This window comes from Taeniopygia guttata, chromosome 12, assembly GCF_048771995.1.
Source record: "Taeniopygia guttata chromosome 12, bTaeGut7.mat, whole genome shotgun sequence".
In the NCBI taxonomy this organism is placed as follows: domain Eukaryota; kingdom Metazoa; phylum Chordata; class Aves; order Passeriformes; family Estrildidae; genus Taeniopygia; species Taeniopygia guttata.
Window position 1 is genome coordinate 1378058 of NC_133037.1, and position 19849 is coordinate 1397906.

The 19849-nt window shown below is 49.1% G+C and overlaps 1 protein-coding gene and 1 long non-coding RNA gene across 9 annotated transcripts in view; one reads left to right on the plus strand and one right to left on the minus strand.

Annotated features, from left to right (window-relative positions):
- Positions 1-15419, minus strand: part of ITPR1 (inositol 1,4,5-trisphosphate receptor type 1) — a 160811-nt gene extending 145392 nt beyond the window's left edge. For 3 of the 8 annotated variants that reach the window (XM_030283179.4, XM_030283176.4, XM_030283169.4), the window contains exons 1-2: positions 9005-10129; positions 1128-1235 (exon numbers count right to left, since the gene is read on the minus strand). In XM_030283179.4, coding sequence (XP_030139039.2) covers positions 1128-1235; positions 9005-9030 — 134 coding nt within the window. In that variant the 5' untranslated portion in view covers positions 9031-10129. Of the gene's footprint in view, positions 1-1127; positions 1236-9004; positions 10132-15261 lie in introns of those variants that run through there. The other 5 variants (XM_030283178.4, XM_030283174.4, XM_030283173.4 and 2 more) reach the window with 4 other exon arrangements.
- A 165-nt stretch (positions 15420-15584) lies between these two features.
- LOC140684940 (uncharacterized) lies at positions 15585-19349 on the plus strand. The gene is made up of 2 exons (XR_012057963.1): positions 15585-16664; positions 17480-19349. It is a non-coding gene; the product is annotated as an uncharacterized lncRNA (long non-coding RNA).
- Positions 19350-19849: the final 500 nt, after the last annotated feature.

Below are 19849 nucleotides of genomic sequence, written 5' to 3' on the forward strand. Positions count from 1 at the left end.
CTTACCAGGATGCTGTTTCTGTACCCTGCTTGGGAGCTCCATTTATTAGAGGCAATCTGGACTGTAGGCATAAAAAAATGTGCTGTGACTGTACCCACCCTGAGGCCCCTAGGGCTACTGAAATGAGAAAGAGCAGTCTGTGTGTGTGCCCCTCGCTGGGCACAGCCCCATGTGCCACACGCTGCTCCCACCCATGGGAACAGGGGCCAGAGGTGCTCCTGGAGCTTCTCACCCTGCAAGGGCTCCTCCCCAAGCAGCACCCAGCTCCTGATGCTTGCAGATCCTCCTCTACAAACATTCCCTCACCCTCCTCAGAGCTGTGTTCCAATCCCACGGCCCTGCTCTGCCAGCTGCTGCTTTTTCCATGTGAAAAGCTTTTTTTTTTGGTTAATGGAGTAGCATTCACTTCCCCCTGCTCCAGAGCACCTGCCCGTGTCCCGGTGGAAGGCAGCACAAAGGGGCTCTGTGGAAGCACAGGGGGCAGCAGCTGGCACAACACAGCTCCCACTGCAGCTCAGAGTCTGGCAAAGCACAAGGGTCAAAACATCTTCTCCTTTGATAGGAGAAAAACAATTTTGTTTGCAGGAGAAACCTCAAATTAAACCTCAATTTTAAGGCCAAACTAGCTGTAGTGGTGAGTTACTGATATTTAAACCACTTGGCTCAGGGATTGGATTTATTTTTTTGTTAGATATATATGTTTTTTACACTGCTTCCATTGCCTATGCTACATCCTTTGTGCAGTCAGCAGAGTGCACTGGGGTCTGTCCATCCCTGACTGGGGAAGGGGCAGGAGGGACAGGACGGGACACACGGACGGACACGGGACAGACAACAACATGAAAATCATTGGATTGCATTCATTCCCTTCTAGCCCTCCACCTGACAAGGTTCTTCCTCCCCACCAAGGACATAAAACCGCACCACAGCCACGGATATACTCTCCATCATCCCAAAATCTACCCTGCCATATTCACTTTAGGCCATTTTTAAATTCAGGGCCAGATCTACCCATAAAACTCCCTTGCTTTAGCCAGTATTCCCTGGGATCAGGCTCAGGAGAGCTAGCTGAGCTCTGCTAGTCCTTCTTACGGTGTTTTTTAATACAAGAGAACGGCTGTTCTTACCCCAAAGTGCTAATAAATCCATTTGTTGAGCCCTCTGCATAGAGAGAACAAATATCTCCAATATGAAGGAAGCTCGACATCTTGTCAGTCATCTCTGGCTTATTGCCCCTGGAAGAAAGAATAAAGAATAAAGCACAACATTAATCAGGCAGAATTCCTCGGTGCAGCTACCAGAGGTTACAGCAACAGCCTTTGATTGCTGGTTTGTTTGAAAAACCGAGCAAGTTCTCACAGTGGAGCTTCAGGTATCAAAGGAAACCCAGCATGCCAGAGTGCCTGCTTGGAAAAATAAACCAGGGAAAAACAAGCAGCTACTGGCATCCCATTCCACGTGGGACTGTTTCACAGGCAGGCATTCATCCCAGAGGATGCTGGATTTCACTGCAGCTGCACCAACCACTCCATCCCACCTGCCAGAGGGAGAGGGCACTGCTTCAGTTAAAGCCAGATTTGGATCTAAATCTCAATCACCTTTCTTTGCCACAAAAAAGGAAGGTTTAAGCGTCCTTTAAAGGTTCTCCTTTGTGCTGGAATGGTGCTCCTGAGAAAATCAAAATATTGACTCAATTCACGGCAACATTTTTTGACAAAATTTTGATATGACACCAGCAACTTCCTGCTTAGACCTGCAGTCCCAAAACTAGAATTAGGCGAAGACCCACTCAGCAAAAACAACAGATTTTGCATGTTAAAACAAAGATTAGTATTTTTCCCAAGTCAAATGCTTTATCAGGAAACCAAATCCCTGTGGAATCAGTAATACTTCAATCCTGGGTTTAAAATACGTGGCTTAAATGTAGCACTGAGGAGACACTGAGTGTTGCCAACTTCAGCTGTATTAAGAACTTGATTTTATCTAAAGCCCCAAGTCCAAATGACACAGGGTCCACCTGTCATTTCAATAATATATAAAAAAATTGAATTTCAATCTGTCACAGTAACACAAGCGGATAAAAACCCAACAGAACAGATTTTCAAAGACATCTTTCCCAAGCCCTTTTACTGGTTTCCTGGGGATCCTCCCAAGCCCTGCTTTTTGATCACCGAGTTCAAAAGGCTCAAGCAGCTCCTGTGCTTGAGGTTTCAAACAGCAGGAGCACCAAGGCTCTTCCAAGCTGCTCCTCCTGGCAGCCAGCACTGCCCAGGGCCACGCTCCCACAGCTGAGGGAAAAAGAACTCAGAACACCTCTTCCCTCTCTCTCCATCACACCCAAAGAGGTTCTCAATGGTCTTGGAGCAGAAGAAGTGAGCAGCAGGAAATTCTGCTTATTCTAGAGCACAGCCCTGCCTGCAGAGGGATAAATATCCCCTTTCCCTGGACGTGATCTTATTTACCAAAAGCATAAAGATCAGGTTAGGCAAGCCTGGAGCTCAGCAAGGACAAATTCATGGAGTTCTAAAAGGTGATGTTAGCAGCTTTGAAAGGACAATAAAAACCTAAAGTTACACTTTTCTTCTAAAAAGCTCCAACCAGCTCTCCCCCCTGACTCCCAAAGGACCTGTGCTGCTGGGGATAGCAGTAAAAACTTTCATCATTATTAAATCAAAGCACACCACAGACATTCTATCCCCACAAATCTGTGTCATGGGTACAATGAAAAGCAAATCCAGGAAAACCAAGAGGTAACAGGCCAGGATGATATGCAGGTAAAGAGGTCCCAGCTGCTCTGGAATCAAATCCGGGTGCACACAAAACCAAACCCTCAGGCTCCAGGCTGCTTGTTAAATTCCAAGTCCTTCTGCCACTGCATGTTACACAGTCTTTCTTGGTAAGTGGACAGAAAAACTGCTACCTATTTTAAGATATATGCCAAGAAACATACAGAAATATGCAGAGTGACTGGATAAGCAGCACTGGAAACACAACTTTCCCCATTTCCTGACTTGGATGTTAAACGACCAACTTCAGACTAAAAACCTTTTCATCCCTCAAAATTAAGCTCAGCCCTGAATTAGGACAGCCCAAAGCAAAAGCTGTCTCAGCCAACAAAAACCACAGACGTGCCCAAATTAACCCTTTCTACCTGGCATTAAGGTTTCCTCTCCAGGCTGTGGGGGGGATTACTTTTTCCTCACAAGAGGCAGATGTTCACCACAGCTGTTCCCAAGGGATGTGAAGGTGAAAAGTATTGACTTCCATCAGAGATTTTTTCTTGTCAAAAAACAAAAAAATCTCAGACCATCGCCCAAAACCAGGCTCAGGGATGGACATGCAAATTCCTGCATCACTTTCCAAGATGCAGCCTCAATTTTCTCACATTTTCTTCACCGAGGAAGACCCCACCGTGCCATGAAATAACTCTTAAGCAGTGAATTGAACAGCTGGGCCCTTCACCAGATCATCCTTAGAGCTCCTGGATGAGCTTGCAAAGGTCTCCCTGGTTTGGGGTGCAGCCTGGAACCCCAGCCTGTGCTGCTCCCCCAGGAGAGCTGTGCTCTTTGCAATTCCAGTTTGGCTGGAGTTAGGCTTTACAAAGGGCTGATGTGGCTACAATGACCTTGTTTCCTAAGGCTTAATCACCATGTAAATCCTCACTGCCCCTTCTCTTGGATTGCTGAACACTGCTCTAACACCCATCAGTGGGATGGCATCTCCAACACGCCAGAAGATGCTCCACCACCTCGGGAAGCAGGGAGCCAATTCACCAATAAATACTGATTTATCCTCAGGCTCCCCCATAGTCAAACTGAACACTGGCTATCTCTATTTTTTAATAGCCAAAACCAGTCCCACTGACACCTCTCCCTCCAAACACTGCTGCTCAGCCTGGCCAGGGCTCAGGACCACGCTGGACTGGCAGATGGAGAAGGGACTCGGTGACCCCACAGGCCTCCCCTGCAGGAGGGAGCAGAGTCATTGCTCCACTGAGCGACCTTCAAAGCTTTTTAGTCTCCTCACAAGGCACTAACAAAACCACTCCAGTTACTGGCATCACACACTGAATGATCAGCCACCTCAAATGAAGGATTTTCCTACCTCTGACAACTGGGAAATTAATGTGAAGCAAAAAAGTGGAACTGGAAAGTTTTTAAGAGCAAAGTTCCCAGGTACCCAGTTTGAAAACCTTTTTCTAAAAGATGCTGTCAACAACAGCTGACCACGCTAATCCTCCCAAAATCAGACCTCTGTGGGGATCACTTTTGATTATTTTGTTCAGCAGGACAAGCCAGAAGCGGAGGCAGTAAAAATCTGTCAGACTTGGCACATTTATCCTGAGTTGACAGCGCAGGGAGGCCGCAGGGACTGAGGAGAACAGGTCTGCTCCTGCACATGTCACTCAGAGCATCCGTGGGTGTCCCCTGGCGTGGAGGGGACACTGCCCTCCCCAAGGCACTGATGACCACCAGAACCCCCTGGAAGTGCAGGACAGGAGGATTTTCACACCCTCCAAGTACCTGGCTCCCCTGGGTACAGCACAATCACGCTGCTCGAAAGGCAATTGTGCTCCACAGACAAATACAACCATTACCCCACTATTTATTTATTTTAGATACGCCAGTGCCAAGAGCAACTGATTTATACTAGATGAGGGGACGGCCCTAAGAGAACATTAGCAATTATTCTGTACATAATCCCAGTTTTAATGGCACTCTCACTGCCCTGCAAGAGGGGATTCCTGCAGGAAATTCATCCTGTTCCAGCTGAAACACAACAGCGTTACCCAGGGAGCATCATCCTCCTCCTCCCCTTAAACACTGCAGGAAAACAAAATTCCCTCTAGGTAAACTCACTTTAAAAAAAATCAAAGATGAAGCACTGATAAGCGTGGCATTATCTAGCAAAAATCAAGTCAGGTTTCTCCAAGCAGCTTAACTCGGGTGGCAGCAACATCAACAGCAGCAACCCAAGCTGTAAAAATAATGTTCTTTTCCACTAAGCTGAAGGTTCAAATTTTAACAGACAGAAGAACTTGCCAGGATACAAAAGAAATGTGAACTAAAAGTGGGCTGTACATTGAGAAATTAACTATATCTGCCCACAGACATAAAAAATTCCTGAAATATGAACACATTCTACAGTATTTTTTTAAAGCCTTGAAAGCCTGAATCTTTATAATTCTGTTGGTGACTGTTTCCTCATGTCTATATCAAAGTTAGTGTCTCAGTATGTTTTCTATACAGTTTATCTGCACAGGAAAACAAAAATAGATTCTGCTGGATTTCATGTGAAGTTCAAAAAACCGACCTACAAGTTTTTCTGCCAGCTCTGCTTTATGGGGCTGGATCTGCATTAGCTAATTTCAGGCAGAGAATTAAAGCCAGGAAAAGCTGCTATTCAGCCCAAGAGTTTCAGCACTTCCCCCCTGCTCTGGTGAGCACCACACCACCAGGAGTTCGATCTTCTGACTGAACAGAAAGTGACACAGCTAAGAGTTCAATTCTGATTATTTCTTACTCCAGATCATCTTGTGTGTATCTTCAAAACAAGGTGCATTAAGAGTTCAATTCTGATTATTTCTTACTCCAGATCATCTTGTGAGTATCTTCAAAACAAGCTGCATTTCCTACAGTGAAAAGGACTGAACAGAACTGGTTCTGAAAGGCAAAGGAAGGGTTTGGACAAGCCCTTGACCATGGTTTGTCCCCAAAGCCAAGGAGAAGCTCTGCAGACCCAGAACGGTTCCCACCAGCTCCCAGGACTTGTTGGATTTTAGGGCACAAACAGAACATATGCTCAGCCTAATGGCCTTAAATAAGCCAGAATAACTAGAATATAGCCCCTGAAATTCAATTCTTTTTCTCATGAAAACGCATTTCACACGGCAGTTAAAGCAGGATTAACAGCGAAAACACCACGAAATCAAACCAACTGCTAATATCAAACACCTAATGAGACAGCTGCCTTTTGAAAGGCTCAGAATGGGAAATGAACCGCTCTGTAAACATTTCACGCTCATTTCTCCCATCACTCATCTCACTCGCGATGCTAAGTCAGAAAAACCAGGTTTCAAGAGCAATGCTTGGAGTTTGCTTTCCTTGAAGAGCCCAGTCAAGGCCCCGTTTGAAGTCCCTCCTGGCAGGGACTGTTTGTGACAACATCCCTGCCATTCCTCATCCCCAGCATCTCTGAAAAGGCTTTTTCAAAGAATTCAAAGCTGCTTCCCTATTGCATGTCTCACACGTCTGCTTCGTGTGGGATTTTAATTCTTTACCCCATAATCCTGTTTGTAAAATAAACAAGCACAAATGTGTCTTATTGCCGACTGTTTTTCCCAGCAACTGGGATACAAATTACTGTGTCTTTCCAAGATGCTTCTAATGATGTTTAGAGCAAGAAAAAAGCTCCTTGCTGTGCCCTGCAGTCCCAGGATGCACTCAGGTCTCTACTGGCAGATTTGCGCTGTGCTTTAGTGCTCAATTCAATAAACACTGGCAATTTTATATGTACTGCTACCAAAACTGGAGCACCACTTTATCAAAGTCTTTTTCACTATCTCGGTCGTTTAAGAATAGAATCTCAAACTGTACTTAAGTGTTTCAACTTCATTACCGCCGACAGGAAATTCCAGAGGGAAAGTTTAATTCTGTTTCAGTTTTTGACAGAAGCAAGACCAGAGTTTAAGGGTAGAGAGACAACAAAGAAGCAAACACAAAGAGCTGCTTAATGGCATAAGCAGAATCATACAGAAATTAATTAACAGAAATTAACAGAAATTAACAGAAATTAACAGAAATTAACAGAAATTAACAGAAATTAACAGAAATTAACAGAAATTAACAGAAATTAACAGAAATTAACAGAAATTAACAGAAATTAACAGAAATTAACAGAAATTAACAGAAGATCTGAGAACCCCCAAGAACAGGTAAGTCTGTGTTTGAATTAAATTGAATCGGTTCATTAATATTGGTAAATCAGGCCAAGCAAGTTAACATTTTTTAAATGCAACCAAACACTGTATTATCCTGAAAATCTAGTGCTTAGATAATCTGGTAAATCCAAATTTTACCAGATTACTTGGCTGGAAATTTGGCCCTACAGACTAATCAAGACTATGTGTTTTTTTGGATAACACCCACAGAGCATTCTGTATTTTCACAGGTGCAGCCACCTTGAAAATCTGAACCCAAACCTGATGTTTCTCATTCAGTAAAAAAAGGAAGGTTTCCTCCCCGAGGACGCCAGGAAAGATTCCTAAGAATCCCATTAGAACAGCTGAAGAGGGGAGGAAGTGCTTTATTTAAAAGCTCACCCAGTGAATAATCACTGTACTGGGGCTGAGGACAGAGCTCTGTCATCTGCAAAGCTTCTGCTTAGCAAATCTGAAAGGAGCTGTTTGCACTCGCCAGGGACAGGAAAATAAAGAGATTTTGGGATGTGTGGGGCAGGCCATGTCCCGAACACCGGGATCCTCTCACCTGCTGCTGAGGGACAGCGCTGGGAGGGTTCAGCACTGCTCATTTTATGCACATGGAGCTCCATTTCAGAGATTACCCTTTAAAAAAAACCTATCAGCACAGTACATTTATCTACCACAGGATCTTGTTTTCCCTTCAGCTGCAACCTTTCATGTCCAGGAGGCTGCTGGCTGCCACACACGGGCGGCTGATGAACCGTTAGATTAAGGAGGAGAAATGCACTTTCGCAGACCAAGTATTTTTCCTCCTGACGCTTAAAATGCAGCAGATTTTTTTTTTTCTCCAATTTCCAGGCTGAACAGGCAAGATGGAGGCTGGGGAAGAGGGGAAGGAGGGAGCAGCACAGCACTGTGACTTTCTCAAGGACATGCAGCAGGTCAGAGTCGGGGCCCAGATCTGAATCCAGGTCTCCCAAATCCCCATCCAGCAGCTCACACTCCCCTCTGCTCCCAGGGGGGAGATCACTCACTGCACTTCTAATCAAGCACACGCTTCCCCTTCCTCTAAAAATAAGTAGGGAGAAGAGTGTAAACACACACAGCAAGATGAGGGCCGAGTTAATGACATTCTATTCATACTATTTGCCACTCCACAGATAAATAGATTTTTTTATCATATCAGTGACAAAGTTATTCCGAAGTCACTATTTCATAGGTGCAACAGCAGTTAAGAAAACAGATAAAGCAACTCATTTCGGTAACTTTAACCTCAATAAAACCTCAGTACAGGAAAGCAAATGTGCACAATGTTCTTTTCTCCTTAGAAAGGGCACTTGCTGTTTTTTTTTTTTAATTATTCGCCCAGTGCAACCAAACAAGCTAGATACAGAAAATTCAAGTCAAAAGGATGGAAATTTCACTCTGACAGCAATCCCTTACACAGCAGCCACTGACTGAGGTAAGAAACATGACTGACAGGTCCTATTGACAGGCATCTGCAAAGAGCTGGAAAAAGAAACTCTATTAGAGACACACTGTCAGGGGAAAAAGAACATTTTTTTTGTTCCAAACTAAGTATGACCTGACAGCATCTTCCTAATCCTGTTAAAAGTAAGGAGCACTTGCTGAAGCTGATACTTCCTGAAGTCCATCCTTGCTGGCTCCAGCCCTGCTGGGAGGAGGCAGCCTGGACGTCAGCTTCTGGACGAGGCCCCGATGAGCACACAATGTTTTCCAGCCTATTTCTATCAGGAGAGAGCTGGAACACGCCACAAGGACCAGGACAACCAAAGTCATGGGGAAAGAGAGCAAGCTTGGTTTATTACACCAGCTGGAGCTTGGCCAAGGAAGGAGGATGGCCAGGGAAGAAGAGGGCATGGGGCAGCCCCAATGTCACTTTGTGTGGCCAGCTATCTGCTGAGGGCTCAGCGCAGCAGGGGCTGGTTCCTGCACCCCACATCAACCCTCGGCACCCCTCAGCAAACCCAACGCTCGCTGAACCCAGCGGTTTCCTCGCCTGTGCCCCCATGGAGCAGCCTCCATCCCCCTGCAGCTGCTCATTCCCCATCCCCAGCGCACCTCGGCGGGGGCTCCCTCTCCTCCATGGTGGGCCCGCTGTCGGTCTCCAGGGCTGGGCTGGGCAGGGTGTCCCCTGGCACGGCTGGGTCCCCTCTGGCAGAGAAGCTGAGGCCGGTGTCCCGCTGGGCAGCCCTGCAGGCTCCGAGGGCTGCGCTGTCCCCGAGGCAAGGCAGGACCTCCGTGCGCCGCTCGGCCCTCCCGGACACCTCCGCTGGCTCCCGGCTCTGGATAAAACCTCAGCGCCAGGGACAACCAGCCCAAGAGGAGGAGCCACTGCCAGCACACCATGAGCACGTGTGGAGAGCCACTGGTGGCCAAGGGACCTACTTTGAGCTCCAAAGCCCCGATGGGCCGGGCTGCGTTACAGATGAAGGCTCCAGTTCCCAGGCTGGCTTGTACCTGTTGGCCTCCCAACTGTAATTTTCCAGAAGGCAAAGGTTCAAAATACTGAACACCACCCACGAGCATTAGCATCCGAATCTGCTGAACGCTTAAGAGAGGAGCAGCCAAGGATTGCAGAATTATTTAGTTATTTTAATCAGAAGTTCTCAATTAACCCTTCGGATCAAGCGCCATCAGCCAGCTGAGGTCGAGCCTGCATCTGTGGCCGTGTGTTTCTCCTTGGAGTGGGGGGCAGATGGGACAGAGCTGGACTGCAAACAAAGCTTTCTTCTTCACAACTTCTTGGCAGATTTCTGAATTTCTGGAGAGGTGGACAGGGTGGGCCAAGGCACAAAAGAAATGTTTATACAAGTTTCACGCAAAACTGCTCCTAAGCAATTGCATAAAATAAAAAACAAAGTATAGCCTTTGAGCAGCAGCCCTTTTTGGCCTCCTATGATCAGAAATGTCTTCTATGTGCACACTCAGAGACTATCATCTTCTGACCACAGAAGATCATGCAGCAGATGAGCAGAGGATGAACTGCCTGTGTCCACTGTGATACTGGCTTCAACCAACCAAGCCTCTTCCCTTAGAGCTCAGCATCACATTAGTGCAGAAGCAGATGCATTACCTAATATCTTAACCCAGAAACATCTGGAATTTCCATTTCTCAGAGCTACTCCCCCTCCTTTGAGCACAGACTGGTTTGGCTAGAAAAGGACCTGAAAGATCATCTTGTTCCACTCCCTTCCACTAGAGCAGGTTGCTCCTGCCCAGTGTGGCCTTGGACACTTCCAGGGAAGATGATCAGTGAGATACGAACACTCAGCTTCCTGCAGCACTCTTCATGTTGGGAGTTCTGGCACGTGAGGATGCAATCACATTGCCACAAGCAACAAATCCCCAAGTACCACAGACCTCCGTGCACATTTCCAACCCATTTTCTCTCCAGAGGGTTAACTTGCTCAGATATCAATTGGCATTTTATTCTCCATAGAACGCTGCTAGGAAGTTCTGATCCAAGTTTTGACAACCAAAACCACAAGCATGAAAATGAAACTCCTCTGAGTTTGGAATCCACAGCTGAATGTTGCAGCTTTCCTCGCTTGAATTACAGTTCCTGTAGTTTCTATTTCATCTTTTTCACAGAATACAATCCCAGAATGGTTTGTGTTGGAAGGAACCATGGAGATCATCTCATTGCACCCCCTGCCATGGGCAGGGACACCTTCCACTACTCCACATTGCTCCAAGCCCTGTCCAGCCTGGCCTTGGACACTTCCAGGGATGAAGCAGCCATGGCTTTTCCCAGCAAACTTGGTCCCATAAACCACAAGTGCCCTGAAGACCTGGAAATTCTTTCTCAAGTACAGCACAAGCAAGAATCACACAAGGAGCCTCTGGCTGCCCTCTGCCCATCTAACAAGTACTTGCAGCACCCTGGAAAGAGGGATCTGCCTCCATCCCCAACCACTGCTCGTGCCAAGCCAGAGAGTGAGGCAATAATTGCTGTAGTCCTTCTGTAGTGTCCGTGGGGAGCAGAAATCAGACAGGAATACCGAGCCAGATCAAAGCTCGTGCAGTTCTGGCACCCAGGCTCCTGCAGCAGCCTCCAGGAGAGCTCGGTGGAAGGGCACACGCTTGGAACAGCCGTGGGCACAGCCAGCACCCAGCCCTGCAGCACAGGGACACTCTACAGCTCTTCCAGCCTCTAAAGCAGCACCCGTCCCCATCCAGCACAGGCCACTGGATAAAACTGGGCAGCTTTTGACACCCCAGATTTTGATTCTCACACACAAACAGCACAAAAAAAAGGCTCCAGGCCACCCAAGCACCTTCACTTCCTGTTGCTATCTTAGCAGAAGACACTAATTTGGGACATACAGTATGTAGATCTTCAGGAACCAGGATTTACACCAGTCTCATTGTGGCAGAGATGTTACATTTACATAACCTTCCAGCAGCACATGATTTTCTGCCTCTAAACCCTTTGGTCTCCATAAGCTGCTTTGCTGAGGCCGCCTTCCCTCACACTCACCCACGGGCGAGCCAGCAGCTCGTCTACCAGCTACTACAGAGCCACTACCCTCATCCCACCTCCCACGGGAGCCTGAGATTCCTCCTGGCTTTAAGACAATCCTACAACTACAACTATCTTGTATTTATGGGGTAATCATGTCTCAAAGACTCCCAGTACACTTTGCAAGTTGACACATCAGATATTCCAAAGGAGTCTGCTGTGCACTGGGGAACCACCACAGCCAACAAACCAGGCAGGATCACAGGGTCATGGAAGCTGGAAAAGACCTTCCAGGTATTGAGCTGAACTGATAGCACTGTGCCCACCCAACCAGGCCAGGCAGAGCCACATCTGCTCAGCCTTTGAACATCTGCAGGGATGGGAACCCCACTGCTTCCCCAGGCAGCCCATTTCAGTGTTTGATTACCTTTTCAAGTGAGGTTTTTTTTCCCCAGCCCAACCTGGGGCCATTCCCTCTCCTCCTGTCCCTGATGCCTGGGGGCAGAGCCCATCCCCACCTGGCTGTCCCCTCCTGGCAGGAGCTGTGCAGAGCCACAAGGTCCCCCCTGAGCTCCTTTTCTCCAGGCTGAGCCCCTTCCCAGCTGCTCCTGACCCTTCCCCAGCTCCATTCCCATCTCTGGACACACTCCAGCCCCTCAATATTTTTCTTGCACTGAGGGTCCCAGAGCCGCCCCCAAGACTGGAGGTGCCAGGCACTGGCACTGATGCCACACCAGTGCTGGGACAGCTCAGGTGACACTGGTCTCTTGCCTGCCTGGGCACAAATGAGCCCAGGTGGCCAAGAGCAGCTACACCTGCTCCAAGAGCTCATCAGAACAAGCAGCACCTGCTCTTGTGATGGCTCCAATTCAAGGGCAGGTACCAGACAAGGGCTCAGGAGATCTGGGATCTGCTTTAATCCTGCTTGACAGCACTGAACAAGAAGTTCCACCTCAATGCTGTCCATTTCAGCATTTACCAGGAGAGACCAGCTCATCTGACAAGAAGCAGCCAAAGGGAGCTTCTGCTTCCAGAACAGACTTCTGGACCACCCCAATTTGACCAGCCCCTGGGGCTCTCCCCTTTTCTCTGACACACATACAGTACTGGAGGAGCTGGATCCCCAAAAGCCACCCCAAACCAGCCACCCCTGCAGGTGCCCTGTTCTCGTGCTTGTCACGCTGTCAGGGACATTCAGTGCTGTCCTTAGCAGAGGAGTTACTACAAAATCAGAGCAAGACCTCACACCACACAGCAGCAGCACAGCGTGGTTTGCAACTCTCCCTCTAGGCTGCAACAGCCTCTCTTGTGAGCTGCCAGAACTTGAGATTATTTCTTCCCCTTAACTCAATTTGTGCATTTTCTAGACTACACTACACCAAAATTGTTGAGGGAGCGTGAGAGGATTGGTGCTGCTGTGGGTAACATCATGTTACAGAACCACCGAGGCTGGAAAAGACTCCCAGGATCATCGAGTCCAAGCTGTGCCCAATCCTCCCCTTGTCCCCAGCCCAGACACTGAGAGCCACATCCAAGTGCTGCTTGGACACCTCCAGGGATGGGGATTCCACAGCCTCCCTGGGCAGCCAATGCCCTGACAGCCCTTTCAGTGAGAATTCCTCCCAAAATTACACTTCTCATTTACAACCAGAGATCACAACTGTCCCCTACAGCCCCTCCACTCTGTTCATCAGTTTTCATCAGTCCCAGGACAGTTCCATTCATCCAAACCTGCAGCTCCACCAACCACCATAAAAGAAATAAACCAAATGCTCCCCCTCCTGTGCTCTTCACTAAGGCCTCCTCCACCCTCCAACGATGGTGTTCAGGATTAGCACATCTCATAAAAACCATTTCCCCGAGCTAAGCTCCGCCCTATGATTGCAAGGGCAAAGCAAACTTACTCCTGTTTGTTTACTTCCTAATTTATGAAACCTGGTAAGAGGAAACTATTTTCAAGGCTTAATCAACACTGCAAAACAAGCAGATGGTGGGAAAAACCCTCATCTAAGCAAACATTTTAATCTTGGGGAAATAAGGTATTTTAACAAGAAAAACCCCTGTTATTGACAAACAAGAGGAGGCTTAAAGAAAACATTAGAAATAATCAGCTCAGCATCAGCTTGTTTTGAAACACACTAGAACGGTGTTTTTGTTTTCACAGTGATTCCTTGTTTTGGTTTAGGCACAGGGAGCACTACAGCTTCACACCAGCTCAAGCTGCTGAGTCCCACGGTGCTCAATTCCGTTTTTTCACCAAGTGTCCTGTGAACCCTGAACTTCTGGCCTGATGGATGCCAGCAGTGTTCTCCACTCACTGAACAGCCAAAGCTCTGCACTCTGCAATGCTGCTGCTGCTTCCACCAGCACAACCACCAGGCATCCAGACCATGGGATACATGCTGTGCGAGGAAATTGGTGTAAATCAAGGTACAGAAAAGAGCCAAAGAGAAATCCAGAGCCTGGTAGCCCATGAAGCGGCCCCAGAGGAAGCACTGGGGGAAGGAAGGGATATTGGCCTCCCATGGCATCCCGCACTGCCACAGCTGAGCCCTGCAAGGAAAACAGCTCCACCATGGGCCTCAGAGCCAGCCAACCCTCCTGCTCAACACGGCTGCAAGTCCTGGGACAGCAGGCTCATCTCTGAGCCCAGGAAAACAGCCTCAAAGGCAAATAGCTAAATGCACTTCAAGAAATAAAACACGTGTGCAGGTACCGACCCTCACTAATAAATAAAACCAGCAGCTCCCACACACGCTACCCCCTACACGACTTGCAGTCACTAAATCTTCATCAGGCAAAGATCTGGATTGTATTAGCCACGTTCTCCCTTCCTAATTTGTGAGCAGCAGGACCGCAGCCCAATCCATCTGCTGAGCAGGCACAGAACCGTGGCACGGCGATAAACTCAACTCCAGCCTTTCACCTGTTGGATGGATGGAGTCTTTTCAGCCAAACTCCGGCAGGCAGAGCGAACCCACCTGGGGCAGGGAGGGGAGGGCTGAGGCAGCTGCAGCCGCCGCACGGAGCATTCCCTGCGGGAACAGCGAGGGCACAGCCAGCCCTGCCCCGCCGGAGCAGCCCCGAGCATTCCCTGCGGGAACAGCGAGGGCACAGCCAGCCCTGCCCCGCCGGAGCAGCCCCGAGCATTCCCTGCGGGAACAGAGCGGGGCACAGCCAGCCCTGCCCCGCCGGAGCAGCCCCGCACATCCCGCAGCACCGCACCACGCCGGGAAGCACTCGGCATTGTGGCAAATCCCACGTACACGCACGGGGAATGCACATGTGCCCCCACCCCTTCCCCCGCCGAGGTCCAGTCATTGTAGTCCAGGAAACAACCAAATATTTGGCCTGTCAGGCCAGTCACCGGGACCCTCCGAAACATCCACCCACAGCCGCCCGCTTTTTGACCATGTAAGAGGAAGATCGCCCATAGCCAAGTCCCCATCGGCGCTCACAAGTGTTTACATAACACCAAACATCCCTCGCAGCCGAGCCCCGAGCACGGGGGCAAAACCACGGGGAAAGTTGGAGCGGAGGCGCAGCCCCAGCGCCGAGCCCGCGGTGGGCCGGGGGACGGGACCGCGCTCCGGCAGCGCTGCGGGACCGCCGGGACGGCCGAGGGGTCTCTGCCCGGTCCTGCATGCCCGGGCATCCCCACCGAGCACGGAAATGCATCCCTGCACGGCAGCGGGCCGCATGCCCCGGTATCCCCGCCTAGCAACGGGCTGCATCCCCGGCTATCCCCGCCCAGCACCGAGCCGCATCCCTCGGGCTGCGGGACGGGGCTGCCCCGACGGCCGCTCACCGCCTCCTTCCCTGCCCAGCCGTGCCCGCTCTCTCCCGGCCGTACCTGGCTCCGGAGGCGGCGGGGCGGGCTATGGATGGCTCGGCAGCTCCATTTCGGCGGCGGTCCCGTTCCCGGAGGCTGCGTCCGCCGCCGCCTTAGCTGCGCGTCCACATGGTCACTGCGCTCCGCGCCCGCCGCTGCGCCTTAAATAGCCCGGGAGGCACGCTGGGTAACCGAGTCCCGCCGCCGCCGCGCCGCCGCGGGGGCGCGTCCCGCAGGACTACAACTCCCAGCGTGCCCCGCGCCGCGCTCCGGCGGGGGCAGCGGACAGCGGAGACCCACCGGGTCCGTGCGGTCAGTGCGGTCCCTGGTGGGGATGGACCCCCGGGTCTGTGCGGTCACTGATGGAGACAGATCCCTGGGTCCGTGTGGTCCTTGGTGGGGATGGACCCCCGGGTCCGTGCGGTCAGTGATAGAAATAGATCCCCGGGTCCGTGCGGTCACTGATGGAGACAGATCCCCAGGTCCGTGCGGTAGGGACGGGGATGGACCCCCGGGTCCGTGCGGTCAGGGACGGGGATGGAGCCTCTCTGTCCGTGCGGTCACTGATGGGGGCGAACCCCACCTCTGATGGATGTGTTTTGGTCCAGGGGGCTCCCCACAGAGCCCTGGGCAGAGGAAGAGCATACAGGAGTAGCGGGCACAGAGGCTGCGAGAGTGACCACTGGGTAAACACTGAGAAAACACTGAGTAAACCAGGAGTTCGCGCTGTCTGTGAGCGCAGAACAGCGGGGAGGGGAGGGCTGAGGTGAGCACCTGCCTGCACAGGTGCTGTCACCTCTGCCGGGACTCAGGTGTCAGCCCTCGGCTGCTCTGCAGGAACGGCTCCAAACTCTGGAAACAGCGAGTGTCACTGGAGTTCCTCTTCACTAAAATTACAGCATGGGGCTGTCACTAACAAGACATCACAACTTCAGCCAGAGTGACCAGCAGCGAATAAAAAATAGGAATATTTCATTTATTTATTGTATTATGTAATTATTTGTCCTTAAATATTAGCCAAGGTTATTCCCCACAGTTCCACTCTAATTTTCCTGCCCTCTGTGGCTGGCTGGCAGCAGCCAGAGCCGTGCAGGGGTAAGTGCAATGTTTGCCTGCAGAACAACTGCATCGCTTTAACTGGGATTTAGGTGATGGAAGCAGCTCCTCCGCTCACTCCCACCCACACCCACCTGCTGCTGTGGGTAACAGGTAGGAATGGTGCCTGCTCCTCGCTTGTCTCCCTCTCTACAGCAGCAGGATAATGCTGGTGAATGGGAACAAGCCCAGATTAGCCAGTTTGGAATCAACATAACTTCCCCTGCCCTGGCTCTCCATTAAAAATACCTCCAGAGGAGCTGTAGCTGTGGCTCTGGAGTAAAGGATGTGCAGCAGCTGAAGCCCGTGACTCAGGAACTGAAGCGAAGGTCAGAGAACAGAGTTTTATGGGTTTCCTACATGGCTGCAGTACTACAAGCCATTACTCATCAGGAATTTGGCAGAGGAGCGGTGCCTAATATCATTAGATAATCCTAATGAATTCTTGTGTAATCGAATCTAATCTCTGGATGGCTTCAGCAGGAGGAGGCTGTGAGTGGCTGCAGTGGCTCCGAGGCAGTGACAGAAGGGCTGTCACCAGAGCCAGGGGCAGAGCTTTGCCTGCTGAGCACCTTGAGCAGCTCTGCACACAGTGTGCCTTAAAATAGCTCCAGCACTGAGGGATCAACCCGAGCAGCAGTCCTGGGGGAGAACACGGGAATTCACTGCTCAGGGAGGGAATGGAGGCTGCCCCTCCAGAGACATTCCTCTCCCAAATGCCAGATACCAAAGGGCACATTTTTGCTTGTGGACTACCTTTGATTCTGGGTCTTGGTCAGTTCTTCAAAGGCTGAGGAGCTCACAGCATCCCAGAATGGTCTGAGTTGCTCCAAATCCCATCCAGCCTGGTCTTGGACACTTCCAGGGATGAGGCAGCCACAGCTGCTGTCACTGGGCATCATGTGCCACGGTGTCCCCACCCTCACAGGGAGCAATTTCCTCCTAATGTCCAACCTAAACCTATTCTCTGTCAGCTGGAATCCATTCCCCCTTGTCCGGTCATTACATGCTCCAATTTTTGGCCCTTCGGCCAAAAATAGTGACCAAGCTCTGTGAAGAACTCGCTGGATTTGAAGGGGTGCTGGCAAAAACAAGATAATCATGGAAGTTTCCAATGCAGAAGAACATTTCCATTTGTCTTTAGGAACTTGCTCTGGGATGCTGCTGCAGGCACAGAGAGTTCAAGGGGTTCCTATAATCTTACAGCACTGAAAAGAGGTAAAATTGTAGGGCAGGGTGGGAGTGGGAAAGGTCACCTTGGGAAGGACCAGAGTATTCCCTTAAAGGAATTTTCCCTGATAATGGGACCTACAGGAAGCAGCTCTGAGATGGGAACAGAGTCCTGTTCACTCAGCAGCAAATGAGGGCTGGGCTTGGAGCCCACACACCCCCAGAGGGTCAGGGGAATGAACTCAAGAATTCAGAGAGGAAATAGTGAAAAAACACTCCTTGGTAGGTATCACTTCAGCCCTGGGAGCTGTACTATGAGTGTTTGGCCCAATTTCACATGTGGTTTCAGTCACAGGAAACAACTTGTGAGGGATTTTTATTTCTTGCTATCGGAGTACTTTGTTCTTTTTCTCCTTTTCAAATCTTATTCTGCTCCGCTCCTACTTTATTTTTAGCAATTATGGAAATTCAGCGCTGATGAAAGATTTTAAAATGAAGTTCGAAGTCTTTTTATTTCTATTTTGATTTCTTTCTATTTTTATTTCTATTTCTTGCTTTTTATTTCTATTGTCTTGTTTTAGGCTGACAAATTTACACCTAACCATTGGCTTCCCTGGGCTGTTTTGGGAACATTTCACCTCCAGCCTGTGGGGTGGCTTAGCACAGGTTTTGTCTCTGCTGTTTTGCTTTTGTTTCTTTTGCAGGTCAACAGCCCTGGAAGGAAAACGAGAGCAGAAGATATTCCAGGACTGTGAGGATCAGTCTGTCTCCTCTTGCTTGTGGCTGGTCTTCACAATGGGGAAAATGATCCCAGAAGTTCCCCATCCTTAGGGAGATCCATGCAGCACTCAGGGATGAAAAGCACTCCTGACAAATGCTGGAACACCTCAGCCTCTCAGTGAAGTGCTGGAAAATCTCTCATTCCCATCACATTTTAATAACAACAAGATTTGAAGCGTGGGGACTTAGTGTGAGGAGAGAGAAAAACTAAAGCTGAGCACAAAATGATCCATAGCAGCAAAAGTTCTCCAAGTCCTCAGGATCTCAGACTGGCAGTTGGATTTTCTGTAATTATTTCATCTGTTCTCCAGGGACAGTAAGGAATATGAACCCTCCTGATGGAACCACACAAATGATGCACACCAGAATTCCAGGGAAACGAGCCATGAGAACGAGTGGGCAGGATACACTAGAGAGCTGTCCCAGCTCGTTGGAAATCAGCTGATTTTCCTGAATTCCAGCACCACACAGTCAGAATCCCAGGGCTTTATTAAGGGGAGCTTATCCTGGCTGAGTGTTTTCAGTTCTAGAAGCCTGTCGAATTTGGATGCCTACTTTTTGCTCTCGCTTCAGTGAGTTGTGTTGGGAAATATTTAGCAGCAGAAAATAATTTGGATTTAACTCTCATTTTCATGGCTATTCATTCCTTAACAAAGGGCAAAGATCATTGCATCAATGCAAAAGAAATATTTCCATTTTCTGACCCCAAAGCAGCAAGGGTTGGTTGTATAATTAAGTTTGCAGTAATTTCTTTTCCTGCACTCTGACGCTTTTCTGGAGTACATCACAAGGCAAAAGGACCTAATGATGGACAATTGGAATTTGAATTCAATTGGAATCCAATTGGAATTCCCTGTGTGGCCTCCCAGCACTGCCATTTTACACACAGTAAAACTTCACAGAGCAAAAACATTCGAGTGCAGCTCCTTCCAGCATTCACACACACCAAACCATAAACCCTCTCCTTCATTCATGCTTCTCTCTGCTGCCAGTGTAAGCCAAAATTATATTGAGTATTTTGAATTAATATCCCACAGGATGAGTAAAGATCTGTTTTAGTGCAAGGCATTGTGGCAGGCACATTCTTCTCTCTCTCAGGATTTTTCATAGAGCAGCACAGAGGAAAGAAAGAGAAAAACCATTTCTATTTCTGCTCCTTGTTTTCCCATGTGGAATGTGTTTGGAGAATTGTTTCCCTGGGGTGAGTGCTTGGTTGGATTCTGGTGAGGATTGTTTGAGCTGGTGGCCAATCCAACCCCACTGGGGCTGGACTCGGAGAGGGGCACGAGTTGTGAGTGAGTTATGGTAGTTAGAAAAAGTAGGTTTGTAGTTTTAGTATCTGCTTTAAATAGTATATTAATGTATTATAGTATAGTTATAATACAGAAATCATTCAGCCTTCTGGAGTTAGACATCATTTCTTCCCACTGGCTTCACCTGATTTGCAATAGGGGATGATGTTCTGTGGAAAGTTCAGAACAGAAGCTCCCACAAGAAAGTAAAGATTTTACAGAATCTCCAACAACTACAGCAAACTGTGGGAAAAATGCGTGAGAGCACAGAA